Source organism: Nannochloropsis gaditana (assembly GCF_000240725.1).
Source record: "Nannochloropsis gaditana CCMP526 unplaced genomic scaffold scaffold512, whole genome shotgun sequence".
Taxonomy (NCBI): Eukaryota; class Eustigmatophyceae; order Eustigmatales; family Monodopsidaceae; genus Microchloropsis; species Microchloropsis gaditana.
This window is the reverse complement of record NW_005803441.1, coordinates 1-21,844: the sequence shown is the minus strand read 5'-3', so window position 1 is coordinate 21,844 and position 21,844 is coordinate 1. Positions and strand designations below refer to the sequence as shown.

At 53.4% G+C, this 21,844-nt stretch overlaps 5 protein-coding genes across 5 annotated transcripts; 2 read left to right on the top strand and 3 right to left on the bottom strand.

Annotated features, from left to right (window-relative positions):
- Positions 1-29: 29 nt before the first annotated feature.
- Positions 30-2,068, bottom strand: PK (pyruvate kinase; the record flags this gene model as incomplete). Its single annotated transcript, XM_005854424.1, has 5 exons — positions 30-189; positions 623-842; positions 968-1,112; positions 1,313-1,543; positions 1,712-2,068. Coding segments are annotated over 5 exons (1,113 nt in total), but the record flags the coding sequence as incomplete, so codon positions are not given.
- Positions 2,069-5,155: 3,087 nt separating this feature from the next.
- NGA_0219601 (uncharacterized protein) lies at positions 5,156-6,984 on the top strand. The gene is made up of 2 exons (XM_005854425.1): positions 5,156-5,549; positions 5,688-6,984. Exons 1-2 carry the CDS (start codon positions 5,190-5,192, stop codon positions 6,072-6,074), a joined length of 747 nt encoding a protein of 248 aa, XP_005854487.1. The 5' UTR covers positions 5,156-5,189; the 3' UTR covers positions 6,075-6,984.
- Positions 6,984-9,190, bottom strand: NGA_0219400 (nucleic acid binding protein). The gene is made up of 7 exons (XM_005854423.1): positions 9,029-9,190; positions 8,807-8,909; positions 8,556-8,714; positions 8,211-8,402; positions 7,942-8,061; positions 7,429-7,707; positions 6,984-7,295 (listed from the first exon to the last, which is right to left on the bottom strand). Exons 1-7 carry the CDS (start codon positions 9,142-9,144, stop codon positions 7,215-7,217), a joined length of 1,050 nt encoding a protein of 349 aa, XP_005854485.1. The 5' UTR covers positions 9,145-9,190; the 3' UTR covers positions 6,984-7,214.
- A 562-nt stretch (positions 9,191-9,752) lies between these two features.
- On the bottom strand, positions 9,753-10,971 carry NGA_0219301 (uncharacterized protein; the record flags this gene model as incomplete). Its single annotated transcript, XM_005854422.1, has 2 exons — positions 9,753-10,208; positions 10,485-10,971. Coding segments are annotated over 2 exons (585 nt in total), but the record flags the coding sequence as incomplete, so codon positions are not given.
- A 771-nt stretch (positions 10,972-11,742) lies between these two features.
- NGA_0219710 (dmt superfamily drug metabolite transporter) lies at positions 11,743-17,281 on the top strand (the record flags this gene model as incomplete). Its single annotated transcript, XM_005854426.1, has 5 exons — positions 11,743-11,994; positions 12,252-13,130; positions 14,216-14,480; positions 14,691-15,732; positions 15,979-17,281. The coding sequence occupies 5 exons, from the start codon at positions 11,743-11,745 to the stop codon at positions 17,279-17,281; spliced, it is 3,741 nt and encodes a 1,246-aa protein (XP_005854488.1).
- Between the last annotated feature and the right edge of the window lie 4,563 nt (positions 17,282-21,844).

The following is a 21,844-nucleotide window of genomic DNA, read 5'->3' as shown; positions in this document are numbered from 1 at the left end:
GTCAAGGCCAAAATGGGCATGGAAGGACGATACTTGGCGATCAATTGCGCTGTGTTCCCCGTTTCCGTCAACACCACGATCATCTTGGCGTCGATATCGAAGGCGGTTTTCACGGACGAGGACGCCACCGACTCCGGCGCCGGCATGTGGCCCATGAAGGCCATGACCGTGTTCCGCATCGTGTTGGAGCTGGGGGGAAAGGAAAGGAAGCGGGCAGACAGCAAGGAGAGAGGGAGGGAGGGAGGAACGGAGGGAGGGGGGGCAGGGAAGAGATAGAGGCATAGGTAAATACATGGAAAGGGAGAAGAAGATGCGTGCATCCCCGTGATGTGAGCACAACTTCAGATGTAAATGCCAATTTCAGGGACCAAACATCTTAAAAAACCGGAGTATCGATCCTAGGACAGAGGCAAGAGCCTCAAGAATCCTTCCTTTCACACGGAGGTAGAGCGGAGCGATCCGATTGGTACAAGAACAGGGCCGATAGCAAACCCTCACACATGACCCCTCATTAAAAGTACTCAAAGAGAGCGGGAGGGGGAGGGGGGACGATCAATGACAGGGAGGGAAAGGGGGGGAGAGGCTGTGTATGGGTGAACACCCTCTCCAGCCTGACACGTACAGCTGGTTGTAATTCATGGCGCTCTCCGCCTCCCGGCAGATCTTGGCCATGATGGTGACCGCTTCAGTCGGGAAATCCCCGTTGGCGGTCTCACCCGAGAGCATGACGCAATCCGTCCCATCCAAGACCGCATTGGCCACGTCCGTGCACTCCGCCCGGGTCGGCCGCGGGTTTTTGATCATGGACTCGAGCATCTGCGTGGCCGTGATGACGGGTTTGCCTGGAGAGAGCGGGGGGGGAAGGAGGAGGCATGGGAGGGGGCCGTACGGGTCACAGGAATCAGACGGACGGTGTAGGGGGGGAAAGGGCGGTCAGACGAGGAGCAGGGGGGAGAGGAAGAGGTACCGCGGATATTGGCCTTGTTGATCATCATTTTCTGTCCCAAAAAGACCTTCTCCGGCGGGATTTCCATGCCGAGGTCACCGCGTGCGACCATGATGCCGTCAGTCCTGTCTAAGATTTCCTCGTAGTTGTGCAAGCCCTCTTGGTTCTGGAGAAGGGGGGGGAGGAAGGGAGGAAGGGGGAGGAAGGAGAGGCAGGGGGAGGATACGTGTGTTGCGGTGACAGAGATAGGGAAGAGAGTGAGAGCTCAGTTGGGAACCGATCCGTGTAATTCCTGCCGCCCGGTGGGTGGGGGGATAGAAGGGAAGAAGGGAGAAGGACAAGAAGTAAGCAGTAGGGTGTAAGCACCTCGATCTTGGCGATGATCTTAATGTGGGACCCCTCCTCTCCCAGAACGCTGCGAATGTAGTCGATGTCCGAGCCTTTCCGCACGAAGGAGGCGGCGATGAAGTCCACGTTCTGCGGGATCCCAAAATCGGTGAGATCCGCCACGTCCTTCTCGGTCAACGTGGGGAGGTTCACGATCGCCCCCGGCAAATTCATGTTCTTGCGCTCCCCAATCACGGCGGTGTTTTGGACCTAAGGCCCCAGCAAGGAAGGGAAAAAGGGAGGGGGGGGGATGAGAGGGAGGTCAGAGCTGCCTCGACGACTTGCCAGGTACCTTTTCATCATCAAAATTGAAAAAAAAATAAAATATTTGTGTTACCCACGCCGCCCAGCTTCCGGTCCTCTCCCTCTCCGCCCTACCTCAGCCATGACAGAGGACGATCGCAATTCCGTCACTTTCAGCACCAAGGACCCGTCGGCGACCAAAATGGTAGCCCCCACCTTGGTGGTCGTGGGCAGGTCCGAGTAGGAGCAGGCGATGATTTCGCTGTTCCCAGGCATGGAGTAGTCGGTCACGATCTCCACGATGCTCCCCTTCTTGTACTCCACAGTCTTGGCACTGCCCAGAAAGCCTGTGCGGATCTCAGGACCTTTCGTGTCCAGCATCACGGCCACGTGCACCCCGGGCCTGGTCGCCAGAGCCTCCCGCAGCCGGTCCAGGGTGGCCCCATGACCCTCGTGGTCGCCGTGGGAGAAGTTCAGGCGGGCAACATTCATACCTGGGCGTACAGAGGGTCATGGCAGAAGAGAGGGGAGGCTTTTGGTCAGACAGGCACTGGCTGGAATTCAATGAGAGAGTTTGAATGGTGCGACATGTTGCCGGATCGGGAAGATGCATCCGCTTCTATAAATTAGAAGGAGCCCTCGGGATGCTCGCACTTTAATGTTTCGTTTTATGCCTTCCTGTTTGCAATATTATATCTAGCTGACCATGCAAGCGGAGGAATTACCGTAGGGGTAAAGACCTGTTACTTTCACCCCCATTCCCGGCTCCGCGGCTCCCTCCGTATTGGTGACGTACCCGCGTCGATGAGCTTTCCCAGGCCTTCCACGGACCAGCAAGCCGGCCCCAGCGTGCAGACAATCTTACTCTTGCGAATTGCATTATTCTCTCGCAACACGTGATCAAGAGTGATGTTGGATTCGCGGAGGACGTGACCGGCAGGAGGGGAAGCCATGGATGATGCTGGGTGGGGGGGAGTAAGATGTAAACTGCTCGTGGAAAAGAAAGAGTATCGCATGACGTATCCCATATAGTCAGCAAAAGCAATACGAGGTGCTTTAGAAATTTCTGGTGTCCTTCCCTCTACAGACATGGAGAAGTCTGACGGCTCCTACCACGACAACACCGCCGACGCAACAAATCGCTTGTTTGCGTCGCTGCCTCGTCCTCATGCTCGCTCATATCCATCTTACACACATCTCACCTTAAAACCAAGAGCCACACATGCAATTAAGGCAAAGAAACGCACGGAAGAGCTGACAAACGCTTTGGGATGGACAGAACTATCGAGGAGACGACCACGTCGAAACCCGTGGTGCCGTACGCAACAGGGACGTACGTGAGAGCTTCATTTTGACTCGACGAGAAAAGTCACACGGGCGCGCGTGAATCGCAAGATTCTGCAGGATCGCTGTTGGTTCCGAGCCTTTGTTTTGTTTATCTAAACTTTCCGGGAGCGTAGGCGACAAGGAACATAGGAACGGATTGATTCCTAGTGCACACGACCTCAAAAGAGTATTTGCAACGTGATTATTTTAATCTCATTTCTGTGTTTTCTTGTTTTTTCACACTATTTTAACAAGACACGAGCTTTTCTTGTTCAATTTCATCTAAGCCCATGCGCCCTCGCCACATTTTTTTTAACCCTGCATCCTCCGCATTACCTTCGAGCAGGATCTTAGCCTTCTCTTTGCTGTTCACCCGTCCGTACCAGTCGCCTCCAGGGAATACCAATGCGTTCGCAGCATGTGCATGCCCTCCCACATGTGAGGATGGCCACACTCTAACTTGGTCTTTACCCCTCATGTCAACCTCCTCTCGCAGCCATTTGACCAGCGGCGGCCCGCAGGCCTTACACCGGGCATCGCGTGAGGCATGAGCACACACAAAGATATCTTTCCCAGCAAGATTTTGAACAGCCACATGCGTTGGGAGGGCGGTCGGTAGGGTGGTTGGATAATCCGCGACCGAGTGCAGCAATTTCACCAGAGCTGGTATGTCGGCCTTTGTCAGACCACGTACAGCGAGAGAAGGAGTGCAAGGAGAGAAGATCAAGATAGTGTGGAGACCGCGATCTTTGAAAGCATTTATGGCATCCTCGTCTGTGATACGGTGATATCAGTTATTGCTACGGAGGCTCGCGACTTCCATATACCATGACCCTAACATGACTCCCCATACTTTTTACGCTTGACAAAAAGATTATATTTGAGAGGAATCCTATCTTTCTCCGCTAAATATGAAAAAATATGTAGTCCACAAAATATAACATACCATCGCTTGGCGCGCCGAGCGGGTGATTCAATGCCTCAGCGACATTAAATTTCAGCGTCCATGCTCTTTCCTGTTCGCCACTTCGGGAATGGGCCGCCATTAGTAGCGCTCTCTGAGCTTGCATGTAGTCAGCTACGAGCAAAAAACGTGACTCTTCCAGGTACGTCGGCCAATTTTCGTGCCCTCGGAAAGGGTCTAGAATGAAGACCTACACGGGTTGCTGGATGATTTGAGACAAATAGACGACCAAGACGAAAGGGCCATATTAACAGAATTTACCTACATGCCTATCGTAGCGCCTTACAGTTCCCGCCATTGGTGCAGCATCGTTTATAGGGCGGTGGAGAGAACGGTGACGTCTTGTTGCTGGGCTTGTATCAGTAGAAGAGCTGCTCGTAAATGATTGTGCCCCTGCAATGACGAAGGCAGAGGGTATCTTTCTTGTCGGCAAACTTCCTTTTACTATCCTGACGAAACTCGTCATAGTAACCTTGCTTACAGATTATTGATAGACGTGAGCTTTTTGTATGTGAGGCAGATTGTAAAATGAGATTTCAAAAGAAAATGCTAGGTACGTCTTCACCTTCATGTACGATTAGCCGTACACAAAGGCTCTTTGCTGGACCCAAGCAACTATGCTGTAGATCAAGAATACATCAGTCAAGCCATGAGTACACCTAGAAAGGAAATACGCTAAAGTCCTGCATGACTATTTGAACCAAAATGCCGGAGTTTTGGCGACTTTGAATTCGTTTTGGGGGGAGAGCAAATTGTTTTCGAAGGGGAGAGGTCAATTCAAAGGGGGCTAACGGCTGAAGATTAACGGCTGCAGTGCCGTTGGGAATTGGAGAAAGGGTATACGGCTTTTACTAAGTACCCGACAAAAGTGTAGAAGGACATTGCACTCAGAATTTTAAGCTGGCCATCTTGTACTTTCACCAAGCAGAGGTGTCCAGTCTTTTGTTCTACATGAGACCCACCTGCTTTGCTTACATGTGGAGTTGTACGATTTGGAGCTTACAACTTTTTGAAATTCTGAATTAAACCAGTAAATTGCTTGAGAGTCCAAACTACCTGTCCTGTGTACTTAAAAGTTGCGTGCAAAAAGTTTCCCACGATTATTGGTTTGCAAGCTACTCTGGAAGACTGTGTAAAACCCTACAGGCCATGCTTACTTTTCGTAATTGACAAAGACAGGCCGGCTTGAACCGTCGAGCTTATTCTTTTCGTCTGTTTGCCAAGTCATTTCACTCCATTGCTTATTTTTGTTCCCAATCGCTAACACTTATCTGCTTCATTACTCATTTACGATCACTTACAAAACATATTTTATAGGGTGACATGAATATGGCGGCCTCTCTCGATCAAAGCTTGACTATATTTGATTATTTGCCTAAGGCGGAGCCTCCATCTCTCAATAATAGCATGAGCGAGTTGGCTTCTGCGGTCTCTTCCGTGCGGGGAAATGAAGATGACGATGACGAAAGAGAGGAGAACGGCACTTACGTGAATTCGTATGGCTCCTCATTCCCGGCATCCGCGTCCGGAACAAGTAACCTCACTGCTACGTCCGCCGCGAGCAAGTCTTCGACGACGGTAGCGTCGTCAGGAGCCACCCGAAAAAGATCCACAGCAAATGCGCATGGATCGTCAGACGACAAACGTCAAAAAAAATTGGAGCTGAACCGACTTGCTTCGCGGGTGAGTTTAATTTTACTTTGGAAAGAGGATTCTGCGAGAATCCCTTCCCCGAAAAGGTGTGAATAAAGTTGATGCAATGCTAGATTCACCTTACCAATTCCTCCACTCTGACCTTACTTCCATCCCATTGGTCTCCAGGAATCCCGCAAACGGAAGAAAAGACGCTTGGAAGAGCTGCAGCGCTCCGTGCTGTATCTGACGCACGAGAATCACCAACTTAGGGAGCAAAATGAACTGCTCCGACAAATGCTCATTGGCCGGCTTCCCACAGGGACAGTAGCGGCAGCCCTAGGAAATGGGGGGGAAGGAAACGAGAAAGGGCTCCTCGCAATGAGGGGACCGGGGGAAATGGAGAAGGAAGAGGTGTTGGCAACGGATCACGGGGAAGGAGAAAGTCTCAATGTGCTGGGCTCCATGTCCTCGGCCGCGGTGGATATGTTCTTTCCGAACACGAATTTATTGATGATGAAGGAAAATGTTGAAGGCGGGAAAGAGGAAGAGCCCTCTATAGTTGGAGCAGCATGAAACGACCATCTCGTGCGGTGGGGAAAACCCGGGGGAACAGCGACAGAGTTGGCGTGACAAGAGAAAAGGCCGGTCGAGGATGGCCATATGAGGGTCCTCTGGAGGATCAATGTTGGAAGCAAATGACGGAGAAGCAAGGGGAATAAAAAGAGGGAGAGAATTTGAAGAGGCGATAGTTCGTGCTTCGGATGAGGACCTACCTACCCCTCAGAGACCAACCATCTAGAATATTGTATCAGACATGGACCTTGATGTCTGCAGGAGGCTCTGCGCCAGAGGAAGATAGCCATGACCGATTTAAAAGGAGAAAGACGTCGGGAATGGTTTAAAGATATACGGGATGAAAGGAGGATTTGAAGGGATGTGCATGTTTTGTCAGATTTATGTCTAGTGCATATTTATGGTCATTGACTTGGTTCTAGTGGAGGGGAGGTGCGAATACAGAAATCTTCTGGTCCGCGAGGACGCACAGGAGGATAAAGGTGGGAAGGGAGAACTTTTTGTGAGCAAAGAAGGGGTCCACGAGGAATGGAGGACGGACTAGACGTGAGGAGAGTTTATGCCGAAGGAGACCCTTCAGAAGTGCAGGTGGAAAACGGATCAGGAAGGAAACAATTAAAACCCATGTGGAAGGAAGAGGATGAGGGGTTTGGGCGGCAGCGGAGCCGAGGCAACTGCACGAATCATGGTCATATACCATCTGATGTGGATCCTCTTTCCACACCATGTTCGGCTGACTGGGATGATCGTCATCTATCTATCTCTGTGTCTATCCTATGCTTCGAGAAGAATCGAAAACAGGTAAAAAAGTATCCAAGTCTGCCAAAAGTGCAGCCTGTAAGTCAGGAACCAAGGCCTGCGCCTCTCAGCCCAACACATTAAAAGAAGAGAAACGACAAGACATCTTCCTTCCTGTGTATGTCTGTCTTGCCCGGCTTGAGGTATGATTCTACGCCTTTACTTGCAAATGAATAATTTGCACGATTTATGCTCCAACCCCCTAAATCATTCTAATGAAAAGGTCGCCTCATTCCACGTCCTACGTGATCTTTTCAACATCTTCTCGGGACCTTCCACCGCCCTCCCTTCTCGAACCCTCCCTCCTTGGGCGTTTTGCCTCTTCCCTCGCCCCTTCCCTCCTTATTTGTACCGTGCTTTTTCTCGTTCCTCTTCCGTCATTAACGCGCGCTCAATCCGTTTGACTGTCGCCAAATCCCCCGCCTGTAGGGGAGAGAGGGTAAAGGATTGCACGTAAAAGTAAGGAACCGCCACATATTCACCTCCGCCCTCACCGCGCTCCTCCTTCTACTCAAGCAGTCCCGCATTGATTTGACCCCTTTACTTCCTCTTGTACCTTGTACGCTTGCTGCATCTTGGCCCGCAGCAACTCCTCCTCCTTCAACGCATCCCTCTTTTCTTTGCTCATCATCTTCAACGCCCACTCCAAATCGGCTCGTTCACCCTCCTTCGCGCCTTTTTTACTCTCCAAGCGGCGTTCCTCTTCGTCCTTGAACACGCCTCCCTCCCTGCCTTCTTTAAATGCAGCTTTCAACTGCCCACGTTTGTACTCATCCATCTCGTAGGCTTCCACGTTGTAGTACTTAGGATGAGGGAACGTGGCAGTATTGTAGTCCTATATCAAGGAAAGAAGGACGGGGAAGGGAGGGGAGGGAAAAAGCGTGGGGGCGCCAGTACCCAGTCTCGTGCCCGCTAAGCCAACCAGGTTATGTGTGGTTGTGATGGGTAAGCAAATAATAGTGTCGTTATCCCGACCATCCCAAAGGGAGAGGCGCGGGCCATAACACCCTCCCTCCCCCGATACATGCATAAGACTGAAACCGGCATAGTAACCCTCATGCCCTCTTACCTCCATGTAGTAGCGAAACAAGCGGAGGGCCTCGTGGTGGTTTCGGGGAATTTCGGGAAGACCTTTAATCTCCTGACACCACACTTCGAAGTCGTTCTTCTTCCTGTGAAAGTCCGATTCCTGCAATTCAAAAGAAGCAGGTACGACAGAAGCAGGTACGACATGCGAGATACAATTAAGACAAAAAGCAGGTACACTTGCTGCGCATTCATGCCCTGCCTTCCATTCCCACCCCTTTCTCCTCCCTTCTCCCTTCCTTCCCCGCTCACCCGAATAATGCCGTGTTTCCCGAACTGGTTCATGTCCACGGCCCCCGGTATGATTGCTCCCTTTGCCTTGTCGTCTCTCCTCTCCTTCTTCTTCTTCTTCTTCTTCTTCTTTTCCTCCTTTTTTCCGTCTTTTTTCTTCTCTTTTCCTTCTTCCTGTCGTCCTTTTCCTCCTTCCGTCTCCTCTTCCTCTCCCTCTCTTCATGTTTTCTCTTCTTTTCTTTTTTCTCCCGCTTTCGCCGCTTCGTTGCCCGTTCCCCTTCTCTTTCGTCCGTTTTTTGATCTTCCTTCCTTCTCCTTCTCAACTTTCTTCCTTTTACTCATAGCTCCCACTTCTTTCATATCTACCCTCCTGCCATCACCTTCGCTGTCTTCATTTCCGCTTCCTTCGCTGCTGCTGCCGCTATTCCCATCGCTTTCACCGCTGCTAGCCACTGTTTGCCACATTCTAGACCTTTGCTGTGTCTGGACTCGGTTCTCGGCCTGTAGCAGAGCTTCAGCCCGATTCTGGAGTAAAAAAGGGACAGGCAGAAATTGATGAGGAAGGTTTGCGTTTACAGATGTCAAGACCGAAAGCACCGTGAAACGGGCACCCTTACCCTTTCCTGTTTCTTCTTTTTATCGTTTTGAACATTCCCGGTGCTGCTACCGCTGCCACCGGTCGAAGATGACGAGGACGACGAAGAGGATGAGCCAGCGTCACTGAGTTGAGCGCGATGGAAGATAAAGCGTTAAAACCCTCAAAAAGAAGTTAAGACGAGCTTCAAGCTGAACGTTTTGTCTATGCTATGTAAAATTCATGCGCGTATTTGTATATCTACCTGTCATTGGCATCACTGCATGAATGACGACGCTCCTCTCCTTCACCGGCACCACTCTTGCTCCGAGGTACTTCCTCATCCGAGAAAGTCTTCTCCTTCTCCTGACCAACGCCCATCGGTCAGTCAACGACGTTTCAGACGTCTGTATCTGCTCGATCTGTTTCGTGGTGTGTGCGAGTCACTTGTGACATTTTCTAGGCCACGGTCCTATTGGTCCTTCTAACCTCCCCTCATATGAGGACAGGTCTCCCTAACTTTGTCCTCGGGAAAAGAATGATGGTTCAATGAAAGCGACCCTTGAGTCCTCGTTAGTCTCTTCAGCCGTTTAATAATTCGTGTGATTATTAAAGTGCACCAAATGACTCCCGAGCTTCTTATCATCATGCATAAATACGCGGTTGCCTCGTTCACCGGGTAGCTTCTATCGCCCGAGACTCGCTATTACAAGGTCCCATGCCATCTTACTGAATACTTTTCACCTCGATTTTTTTGTAAACAAGCACAAAACTACAGCAAGACTTTCAAACAACTTCTCATCCATTCAGGATTGTAAGCGGCATTACAAATGTGAGGGGATTGAAGCGTAAGCATGGCACGCGATAGAAGAAGAGGAGGCGATGGATGGTCCACTCAGACGTACAAAGCAATATCAAGGCAATAAGTTATATGGTGATTGGAAGAAGACACCCAACCTTGAAACAATGTTAAAACCCCAGTCATTAAAAACATACCATATAACAGCGCAATTCTTCTGCCGTAAGTCCCCGCGAGGGCGTCGAAACACCACCTCTCCTCTTGACCCTTTGACACAAAGTCTCTTTTTCATACCATCCAGTCATTTACCCTCTTAATCTCTTTGTTTTCAAATCACCTCCATCATCTTCTCTTGTTAAATCCTGGATCCGATGCCGAATTAGACCTTCGATAACTTCGAGCGTAAAACGGAAGCCGGTTTACCGGCAGCCCGTTCGACGAGTATCCCACAATCATCATTTTCTTTTTCGTGCAAGCCTTTCGTTTAAATTCCACCGACTCATCTGCTTATCCTTTGCACCTGCTTTGTTCCCTACAAATCGCTCCCCTCAGTCGTCATAAGAAGGAATATATGCGTATGAATACCCGGGCCAGCCCGCCCACGCTCCAAACAATTGAAATGATGCGTAGCTACCCGGAATAAAGACTGTAGTGGGGAAGATAAAAGAGTAACTTCAGAAAGATGCTGAAAGAAGAGTCAGAAGGCATGGACTTGCTCCTAAATCGGAGCAGGGCGCACATAGAGAAGCCTTGATACTCTGGAACGCAAACCCCACCGTCAGCCCTGTCCTCTTATTCCTCCATTTCCGCCCGTCATCATGCCCCCAAAAGACCTTTCCAATATGCATGGCACAACCCGCGAGCCCTATACTATCAGATTTCTCCCTGTGCCCCTCTCTCTATTCCCCGCCCCGCCACTTACGCAAGCTCCCCAAGATGATCATGGCCAGACCTCGCTCCTTTTCCTTCGGGTCGGTATGCCACCGGATCCCTAGTCCCGTGCACAATAATATCGTGCCTGTCACCAGCATAAGCACAGCCGCCAGGGTGGTCTTGGGAGGCGGAGGCCCACGTCCTGGCCTGCGTCGAGGATTGACAGTCCTTGCAGAACTTTGCCTGTCCATTTCGAATTTATTGAAAAGAGGGGAGAATCCTTGTGGTCCTTGTTGCGACGGGTGGGGGGTGGAGGATGGTGGAGGCACCGATGGGGTTGACGAGGAGTACATGCTGGTGAGATTGAGAGTGCCCGAGTCCAGCCTTTGACCTTCTTCTAACTGCGGGGCCTTTTGATCAGGCGACTGAGGAAGCGGAGGTGGAGGTGAGGAGGGCTGAGCAGTCTCCCCGGACGGAGAGGTTTTGTCGATGACTGACGCCGTCCCTGTGTTGGATATTTGGGAAAGATTGTGACGCTAAAGGACGGGACATGAGGTAGCAATGGTAACGTGCTTGGGGAAAGATTGATAGCACAAGCGCATTCATGATGATCACAGCCTTTAATTCCACCAATCCAATGAATGTGGGGTGTTTATATGTTCATCAACTTTTAGATAGCTTTTACCATTCCTTGGACTGTTTTTGGGGGCATTTTATCTTCCACCTTCTTGGAAGGTTACCGAGGACGTGACCTCTCGTCTGTTCATGTAGCGAGTCGACGCAAAAAGACCATCAAAACCATAGATGCACAAAGCAGAGCTTTCCGATAGGGAAGTGTAAACAAAAAGAGGGCTAAAAAGGGACTGCGGACGACATGAGTTATTGTTGTGAAGGCAGAATTCCTTCAAGATCAACAAGAAGGAAGAATTGAAATTGTGCGAACTCGATTCCCGGCCTACTGGAAAGCAACAGCCAATTCCTGAACGACATTTCACCTTCCACCGCCTGCATTCTTATTTCCTTGCACAGGTCGACGATTTCCAGTGGCTCTGCTTTCCCTGGTGTGCGTGCACGCATTTTTTTATCGGCCATCCGCATTCCATTCCATACAACCTCCTCCCTTCCGAAGGGACCACGTCTGCGCAACTGAGGCACCCCCCCAAAAAGAAATACGCCGCCTTTAAGTCCTTTACACGCGCGCAATCCCCCCCTTCTATCTCCGCTACTCTGTCTTGAGCAGCGTGGCCTCTCATCGACGTGGACTCGCCTTTTATAGAAAGAATGGATGTGGCATTTCTTACCCCGGGATGGGCACCGTCATCCGATTCAATCGTCTCTCCACTCCCACCCTCCTCCACCGCGTCCCCGCCCAGCTGCAGTCTCACGCACAGGCTTCCACGCCTTCTTCGCCCCGGGGACACTGCAAGGGCCCACCGTTTCGTCACGGCCTCCTCCCGGACCCAATATCATGGCCGATCTTGGTCTTCACCTTCGATCTTGTCATTTTCCGGTGTATCCGCCGCGGACTGTCCTTCCAGAAAATGCGGGGCAATGAAAAGGTATGTGCACAGGGTGGAAATATGAGAAGGAAGGAAATGTTGCGGGTGAGCGGAGTAAAAAGGAAGGGAAGGTAGGCGGAGCGGAAGGGTTTAGCGTCTGAGAGCATTTCCTTTTTGTACGTACCGGCATGCTCAAAGCCATGTCACCCATACCACCCTGCTTCCTGCCCTCAATCCTCAGTAACCTTCTCCATCGCTGTGCAGTGCCCAACCAGAAAGAAGGGACAAGCAGCCCCCAGGAACATACCCGGAACCAGCTGGAACCCGTCGATGCCTCCTCCCCCTCCTCCCCCTCCTCCTCCTCCCCTTCCTCCCCTTCCTTCCCCTCCGACGCTTTTGCACCTTCTCCAGCTTCGTTAAAGCCTGAAAGACAAGAGTGGGCAGTTCCGGACAGCCCCGAACCTCCTTTCTCCGTTTCCCCCAGCGTTCCCACCCCATCCCGACTCGTCAACAGCCCGTCCGCTTCCCCTCCCCTCCCCACCGAACCCGCTCCTTCCTTCCTCATCACCCCTGCCCTCGCCTACCTCCTCCTGAATGTGGTCACCCTCCTATGGGGAAGCCAGCACGCGGTGATCAAAAGTGCCCTGGCGTCCTCCCCCGACTATCCTGGTGTCTTCAATCTCCTCCGCTTCGGGCTGGCCTCCCTCTGTTTCTGGCCGTGGACGCCATCTTTCCTCCCTCCCTCCCTCGGCACCTGCTCGGAGAATGGGGAAGAGGGCGTGGACGCGGCGGAGAAGGAACGCCAGGGCCTGTGGCGGGCGGGCGCCGAGCTTGGGATCTGGATGTTTCTGGGCTTTTCCTTACAGGCCGTCGGTTTGCAACTCACGTCCGCGTCTAGGAGTGGCTTCCTCCTCTACCTGAACGTGAAGCTGGTTCCCCTCTTCGCCTGGCTGCTGCTGGGTCGACGCCCGAGTTTGGACGTGGTCGTTTTTGCTCTGCTGGCGTTTGCGGGCACGGCGCTCCTGTCCGTCGACGGGGGAAGGATGCCGAACGTTGGGGATGCGTGGTCCCTGGCAGCTGCAGCCGCCTCGGCTATGTTCATTTTACGACTGGAGGGAGCGGCGAAAGCCTACTCGTTGACCCGGGCCAAGGAATTGAACAGCGCAACCTTGTGGGTGACGACGGGCTTGTGTGCGGTATGGGCTGGTCTGGAGGCCTTAATGGGATACGGGGGGAGAAGGAGGGGACGGGGGGGGGCTGGGGGTGGTGTTTACCGATTTATTGCGGGACGAGTGGCCTCAGATTGTGTTTTTAGGGGTGGTGGCGTCCGCGCTCTGCAACTGGATACAGACATTGGGGCAACGGGAAGTGCCTGCGGAGAAAGCTGCGCTCATCTACGCGCTGGACCCCGTGTACGGCGCTGTGTTTGCCCGTCTGTTGTTGGGGGAGAGCGAGGCATTGGGTACGATGGGGTATACAGGGGCGGCCCTCGTCACTAGTGCGGCAGTTTTGGCTACATTTTATGGGAAACGTGGAGTGGAAGGTAGTGCGCACGATGAAAGCGGGATGAATGGTATAGAATTGTCTGCCAAGAAGCATGAGGACGTAGAAGACCAGAAAGAGAAGGGGGAAGTACCGCAATCAAGACAGAAGTAAAGATATTGTCACGACTACTGCATGATGGATCCTTTCGGGCACGTAACTGTCATAATGACATGCTTTCTTTACTTTCGATTCGGAGAAAATCGTGCTTCCTTACCATCGTAGCTAGGAATGTACACGGCCCTCCTCCCCATCCTCCTCCGTCATCACATTGCCTTTTTTCTATATCAGACCTTCGAAATGGGACTAGGGAATGATTTTTCACACATACAGTGCCAAAATATATGCCTGCTTAACCAAAGGGTGAAAATTACGTGGAGAAGTTGTCTTTCCTCTATGCCCGGGCAAATACTGAACCCAGACGCACATATACCCCCCAAAGGATGAGAAGGCCGCCACCCTCCTCCTCATACTCCCAGTCTTTTCCTCCCTTCGTCTCAAAACACTCCTCTTCCGTACTCGCGTTGAATCGATATAAGTGATGGTTTAGGTATTCTTGTAAATTGTGCACTCATCGTTCTCCTATCGCTCTTGTCCGTGCGTCCATTTCCTTTACCTCCTCATCCAGGAGCGTACGACACATACCACCATGCCGACCAAACGCAAGCCACCCTCCTCTCATGTTTAGCCTATCCCTCTCATGCCAGCTTTACACTGTCAATCTAATCAACAATATCAGCAGTACAAGCGAAGGCACATCGGCAAAGGTGATGGCGTCTTTCTGGACTCGCACGGCCGGGTAATTCAAACTCGGGGAATGGTCTCCACCACGCCAGCTGCCTCCTCCTCCTCCGTCACCTATCCATCGTTTTCTTCGAATGCCAGGGCCACTCGCAAGTCGTATCAGTTAGGTTCTCGTGCAGTAGCCATTCAACATATCGAGTATCTTCCTGATACGGTGCTTCATGCGCTTTGCCGAGCAAACTCCTTTGATCCCATCAAAGGTCCGCCTGCCCCCCGTCGTCTACCCTCCTCCATCCTCCATATGTGCATTACCCAAGGTCTCGCGCAATATTTGCAGAGTTTTCTACCAGTACCTCGCACAGACTCTGTATCTTTGCCTCTTGATCTGCCTTCCTTGCTCCGGCCCTTGATTTGCCATCCCCCTTTATCCTTCGACCATGGACTTTCCCGCCGACAGCTTTTGACACCAGCACCTATACGCACGGAGCAGCTTCTTGCTCAAGTCCAACATTGGAAAGAGAAGCAAAAGCAAGAGAAGATGAAAGAATGTCGTAAGGACAGGAAGAATCGACGGATGTCGGAAGAAGTGGGTCTGAAGGAGCGACGAGAGGAGGAAAGAGAGGAGGTAGAGGAGGAAAAGGTGGGGAAAATGGAAGAGGAGCGACGAGAGGAGGAAAGAGAGGAGGTAGAGGAGGAAAAGGTGGGGAAAATGGAAGAGGCAGCTAATGAGCGAGATATGGAGAGGGATGACCTGAACAAACTCCTCACGTCGCTCTCTAAACATGCCCAAGAAACTGTAATGGCAACGGGTGATCCGACGAGGGAATGGGAAAAAAGAAAGCGCGAGAAAAGGGCGGAGGGAGAGGGAAAGCATACCATGGTAGTTGCTGCGCCCATTCGTCTCATCTTTGATCCTTCGATAGATGATGTGAGCCCTGGCGGTGGATCCTTTGTCGTTCGATATTTCCTAGGAAAGCGCCTGCAAGAAGCCTTGGTCCTCTGTCTTGACAAGGAAGCAGAGAAAGGAAGGAAATGCAAGGAGGAGCAAGGACAGGACATTGTACAAGGTATCAAACTGCTTTCTTTGCTCCAATCCACAAGACTCTATCGGGCATCGGTGCAGGGTCCCATGGGGGTGTTTCCTGACGGCAGCCAGAGTGTCTCCTTTCTTCGCTTCAAGCCTCCTCTTTTTGCATCTTCATGTGACCGAATTCGCACAACGAGCGACGGAAAGCCGACGATTGAAAGGAAGTATGAAGATGCTATTGCGGAGCGATTTGATGAGCTGCTAGAATTAGCTGAGTGCGAGATTCCGTTTTTTGCGCGAAGGACTGAAGAAGTCGCTCAAGGAGAAAGGCGTGCAAGGAAGGAAATCGATGCGCGTGCTGCGTGGATCCTGGGCCGGGGCCCTTTGCCGTACGAGAGGATCGAATTTTATGGCTCGAAGAAGGAAGGGCAAGAGGAGCAGGGTGCATGGGAGGAATGCGAGTGGAGGCGCGGTCGTAATCACAGGTGTGGACGGCAGGAAAGCCCGGGCTCTGTGATAATTGATCTACTGACCGGGAAGCTGAAAGGCCCTGAGACGGATCATGGCCCACAAAAAAGAGACAAAAGAGAAAGCGAAGGAGGGGGGGAGGGAAGCGGGCAAGAAAAAGGACCCGGAATAGGCTGCATCTTTCTACTTGAGCCCCTCTCCGCGGGTCTGACCTGGACTGTCTCACGATGCACGGAGGAAGATACGGACTCCACTCCATGCAGGCCTCTTCCTCGACCATTTCTCTCTCCTTCCCCCTCTACTCAACCACTCGCCTATCTCACACTTAACATGTTCGACATGGCCTACACGGATGAAAATGAGAGCGCACACCTTAGGACCGAAAAAGGGAAAGGAAGAGGGGAGGGAGGGGACCTCGACGTCCTCTTAAACCGCTTCGCCCCCGCTGCGAATGACGACGTGCTTGTGGCTCCCCCACTCCTGCGATACCCTCGTCTGCCGTATGGAGGTGGAGACGGCGTTCCTCGCGTGCTAATGGACACATGCTCGACCCCTCGGCCCGGCACCTCCTCCATCAGCTCCTCGCTGGAGAGTGGGAAGAATCTTCTTGCCGTTTCCAATCGAGCGCTGTTGGAGCTCTTACAGCAGACTCCTGACTGGCGGCATCCACCGGCTACATTTACCTCCTCTTTTTGCACTGTCAATCCTAGCGCCACCCTCTATTCGAAGTCAACTCTTAGCTCCTGTATCACTTTTCCTCAGCTGCGTGCCATGTCCTTTCCTCCGCGCCCTCCGTCTCTCTACACCTACATCACAGACCTCAACTTCTCCCGCCCTCTACACTTTCCCTCTCTCATTACTGGTGTCGTTGTCTATTTCCTCTCCCGCCCCTCGCTTCGCAGCCTCGCCCTCCCTCTTTCGTGCCCGTATCTCAGCGACTCAACAAGCCAACCTTGCCTGCTCTCTCTATTGCAAACAAGCTGGACGGATAAACAATACGCAGCACACAAAACGAGCGATATCCTCGTCCCTCCCTCTCTTCCCCCTGCCCTTGCTCTTGTCGAAAATACCAGCAATGTGGCCAACGAGATCCTGCTATCCCTCTTTCTTCAGGCGAACGACCCGGGAGTGTTCCACATGTGGGGCTACTTCGATGACTTCCCTGAGGACGGGGAGAAGGCTGGACAGGAGGAAGGGAAGGACTTGCAACTGGAGCTTGTCAATGTGCGGAAACGGGAAGCGCAGCGGGGTCAAGTTGATGTCGACGATGAAGGCGTGGGGATGGGAGGGACGGAGGATAAGCCGGGGATTGCCCGAGAGAAAGAGGCCGAGGTGGCCCGGCTAGGTCGGCAAAGGGTGCCAGAAGGAGACACAAATTTATTTCCACCTCAACAGCACCCTCGTGGCAGTTGTATTGCTGCGAAAGAAGTTGTCGCACCCTCTGTCTTGTCCTCCTCCTCCCCTTCTTCTTTCTCCCCGTCGGCCGCCTTCTACACTTCGTCCCTCTCCCCCTCCAAGCGTCCCCATCCCCAGCACTCCCATGAAAAGCAGTGCCTTCGTTCCTAAAACCAGTCGACAAATGGACAATGCCGGGCAAAGACAAAGCAAGGAGGATGGAGTGAGAGGAGGGCTACTGGACGAATTCTTCAAGCTCCGCCGCCCCCAAGCTCGTCATCAAGCTTCCTCGAGCTTGCGAAAGGACCCGAACTGTGGGAACAGCGTCGATGTTAGCACAAGTAGGAACCCCGATAGTGCCTCAGAAAGCTGCGCTCCCGCCAAGTGTGATTCGATGCAGACCTCACAACTTAGCCGTCAGGGTACGCCCATTGCCTCGAGTTTACATAGCGCCGTTATGAACTCTTTTTCCTCCGTCTCTCCCCCTTCTTCTCGCCCTCCCGCTGCCACTTGCCTCATAGCGGAGCATCTCCTGGATTTGGATAATGGATCGTTCGTGGCCGGCTTGTCCCACACGCACAACATAACAGTCATTGATGTTCCGCTCTATTCGGAGACCAGGCGCGGCCGGAGGAAAGGCGGGAACAGAAATGGGAAGGAGAGAGGGATGGACCTGATTTTGGACGAGCTGACCGGTGTACGGCTTTTGGGGCTGACAGAGGTCGTCTCCAGCCCCGCCGATCCAGCATTTACCGCCTACAGGCAGGCTATCAGAAGTTTGATCGAGCAGTCCACCCGCTTCGATGTCATTTTCCTCTTCCTTCTGCCCGAGGGTGATCCATTGTTGCACACTCCAGCCATCCGAGCGATTCAAAACTCTTTCTTCAATTCTCGAGCGGAGGTCGTAGTCCGTGTGGTCGTTCCTGGAGAGGACGGGCCTCAGAAAGGAGAGAGTCGCACAACGCCGTTGCAGAGAATGATTCGAGCGGCCGTAAACGAGGCACAACGTCGGAAAATGGACCGGAAGACGAAGAGTATCGACGGCGATGCTTGGCTGCAGCGGGTCTGCGCTCGAATCGAAAACGTAGATCAAGCCTCCTTCTTGTCCTCTTTCCCTTCCTTGAATATGTGGTCTGCTTTGCTCATGCTGCACAGTATGCCTCTCCGACGGTTGCTTTCATCCCCTCCCTCTGTCCTACATAACGCGTTCCCAACTCTTTCAAAATCTGCGTTGGATATGTTCGCCTCTCTCTGTCAGGTCAATTTGAGCCGAGAAGCCGTCAGCCATCTTGCTGCGCTCCTGCCGATGGAATGTGACGAAGAAGCGCGGGACTTTGACAGAGGGGAGGCGACCATGGACAGTGGGAAGGGTGGATTCCTCCAAAGGGGCTACCAGCACCTCTATGACCACGAACAGGATACGTGGCCGTCAGCACATGCGCTAAATGACACGCAAATGTGGCAGCTGCAGCACCAATACCTCCCTCCATCCCTAGCCCGAGATGCCTATTTCAACCGCCAGCATCAGCAAATGAGCTCAAATTCTCCGGCCGAAGGATCCGCTCTCCCCTTTCCTCTCCCGCCTCAGCCACAAAAGCGATGGCAACGGACAGACACTTATCCCCGACGTGATCTTCCAGGACGACTGCATAAGAATTCCCCTCATTCTACAACCTTCGCTTCCACCCAACATCCCTGGAGCAAGCAGCAGCAGCAGCAGCAGCAGCGTGTACAGCAGAAGAATAACTATGCCACACTGCGTCCTTTTGTGCAGTCCGCTCATCCTTTATTCTGTCCTGCCGCCTCCTCCTTTCACAGTCCTTTGCCCCACGTTCCGTTACCCATCGCAAGCAATCCTAAGCGCGCTCACGTAGGCCTGGATTTATCTCCCGAAGCCACGGGGCTGTCAGGGGGTCAGACCCGCCTCCGCTTTTTGCCGAACGAGAGGGGAGGGGAATAACGAGAGAGGTACGCAGATGTTGGGGGGGAAACAGCTTATCAAACTAATGATGGGAAAGAAAGCAAGGTACCTCAGATAGGATCCATACGTGTACTTAGATACAGTGCGTTTAGTCATATTCGTCATACAATGGATTACGCTAGTAATGGCGACATTTCCAAGGATGCAAGTGGGAATATTCCAGCAACAGCAACATGCAGGGACTCGTAGAAAAAATCGTAGAGAAGTGGGATACACATACACACGCCAAGATCGAGACAGTCGCAAAATGGTGGAAGCTTGCAGCGGCAGTAGCGCTACGACTTAACAACAAAAGGACCCTAGGTAGTATAAAGCATCAATGGTTCACAGGCATGGATTGGAATTGCCCGATAACCGTTACCACGAGATCCAGGACTGAAGGGAAAGGAATGAAAATTCAGGCAGTAGGACCCTCGATCGTGTACATTGATTCTTCCACGGACGCTGCTGCTCGCCGCTCTTCGATTACTAACTGCTCCCTAAAATGTCTAATTTTCTGTCTTTCCAGGATGGTGCGCATGGATGCAAAATTCATGTGCAGAGGAAATCAAACGGCGATTTTACTGTTCCATCTCCCTGTCCTGCCATCCCTAGCCCTACCGCCCTCTCCCACCCCCCCCCTCTTGTCTCCTGCTTCCTCTATCCTCCTCACATCATTTCCAATAATTTTTCCCGGAAACGTCGTGAAGCTGAGATCGCTCTCCCATCCCACCTCACCCCTGGATTCCAATCCTTTGTCTTCCCTCCCCTACCGCCTCACCTAATGTACATGGAATGCCTCTTCCCATTATTCCTTTCCCCTCATCTATTGGGAGCGTCCCCCCCCCCCCTTCCATTCGGCACCTCCCCTTCCCCCTCGCCCTTTAGCCTCGCTTCCCTCCCGCGTCCTCGCAAACCCCGATACTCCCCACATGGTCGCCGTCACTTTCAAGCAGGAAAGGCACATCAAAGCCGGGTGTGGCCAGCACACACGCCCACACACCCCCAAAAGGGGACTGGAGAAAGGGGAGGCTTACTACCTCACGCAGGCTTTCCCCCCCTCGTGTACGGACACTGATAGCTAGCACGGCAGTGAGCTTAGCGCCGTATCGAGCACACGATAAGATAAGGCAGCCCCGTGCTCCTCCAAACCTCTGCACGCGTGCGTTTCCTCTTCCTGAGGCCGCCAGGATCCATTTGCCCACCCAGCCGGGTTCTCACCTCCCCTTCTTTCCTCCCTCCCCTTCTCTCCCTTACCGTGGTGGATACATACCACCATACCCCCCCTCCCCTCCGGCCCCTCCCCCCCTTCCTCCCCCTCCTCCCCCGCCGTGAAGGCTGTACCCGTATCCTCCTTGCTGCATTCGATAGCTCCCTTTCCGAGACCCCCCTCCTCCCCCGCCTCCATACCCTCCCCTCACCCCTCCCGGCCCCCCCGGCGGCAGCCCTCCCTTCGCAAAGCCCTCCCCTCCTCCCGTGTTCCCGCTCATGTCCAAACCATCCAGCCGGGCTGTCAACGCCGTCATCCCTCCATCCCGCCCCCCCCCAATCCTCCCCACCTTCCGCCCCCCTGGTCCCGGCGGCCGGTGCGGCTGACTGTGCCCTGGATCGCCATAGTACAGGGTCGGCAACCCCTCCCTCCCGCCCTCCCTCCCGTCGGGGCTCCCTTGCGGGGAGAACCCCCCCGGAGGATAGCCTCCCCGGTCTTGGCCAGGGGCGAGTGGAGGGAGGGAATGGGGGGGAGCATGGAGATGGCTCTGATAACTGTAGGAAAGGTGTGTATACGGATGGGTGCCCCCTCCCCCTTGGCTGGGGTGATAAAGCGAGGCGGCCTGTGCTGGGCTTGGTTGCTGCGGGTGGTAAGGAGGGAGGTAGGAGGAGGAGGAAGGCGGGTATGGGATCGGACCCGGCGCGTAATGATACCCGGATTGCGTGGGCGGAGCTTGCGGGGAGTGCGTGGGTGGGTGTTGAGGGTGGGGGGGATGGAGGTGGCTCGTGGGAGGGTAGTAACCACCCCCCCCAGCACCTGGACCGACCGTGGCATACATGGCCGGGTACCCCGCCATGCCCATCCCTCCCTCCATCCCTCCCCCCCATTCCTCCCATCCGTCGTCCCTCCGCACGCGCCGGCGACGATCGACCCCAGGAGAGGCGGACTTTGCACCCCCGAACATCCGCGCCCTGCATCTTGGCAATGGCCGTTTCTGCACTCGTCCGATTCACATATTGGACAAAGCCGCACCCCCTGCCTGGGGGAATTTTTACGTAGATGATGTCCCCATACCCGGAGAAAGCTTCCCGGAGCACGTCCTCCGTCACGCCCGCGTCGATCCCCCCCACAAAGACCGTGGTGTTGTGCGGGTCTTCCCCGTCCCCCCCCAGCATCATGTGCGAATGCATACCCGGATATGGCGAGGCGTGCATCCCCATCATCATCCCCGCCCCCATCCCCAGCCCGTGGCTGCCCGCTGCTTTTTTGGCTGTGGCCGGAGCGACGCGAATGGCACGGCCGCCGCACCCAACCCCGGTCATGGTGCTGAGAGCCTCCTCCTTTTCCTCCTCGTTTTTAAAACGAACGAAGCCAAAACCTTTGCTCATCCCACTCACGGGATCCATCACCACCTGCGGAGGGAGGAAGGATGGGAGGGAGGGAGGGAAGGCGGGGGGGGAGGGAGGGAGGGAGGGAGGAGGGATACAAATGAACTTCTTCGTCGACGCGGACGCAACCCCGTCGCCCGCCACTTATTGCCGCGCCTCGTTCCCAACCCCACTCC

What these genes read in the sequence shown, in the direction of transcription:
- NGA_0219601 (XM_005854425.1), top strand. Translation starts at nt 5,190, where the DNA reads ATGAATATGGCGGCCTCTCTCGATCAAAGCTTGACTATATTTGATTAT. An exon ending in TGAACCGACTTGCTTCGCGG is followed by an intron (nt 5,550 to 5,687) that starts GTGAGTTTAATT and finishes ATTGGTCTCCAG; the next exon opens with GAATCCCGCAAACGGAAGAA.
- NGA_0219400 (XM_005854423.1), bottom strand. Translation starts at nt 9,144, where the DNA reads ATGGGCGTTGGTCAGGAGAAGGAGAAGACTTTCTCGGATGAGGAAGTA. An exon ending in TGTTTCGCTACTACATGGAG is followed by an intron (nt 7,708 to 7,941) that starts GTAAGAGGGCAT and finishes TCCTTGATATAG; the next exon opens with GACTACAATACTGCCACGTT. An exon ending in AGATGCAGCAAGCGTACAAG is followed by an intron (nt 7,296 to 7,428) that starts GTACAAGAGGAA and finishes TCTCCCCTACAG; the next exon opens with GCGGGGGATTTGGCGACAGT.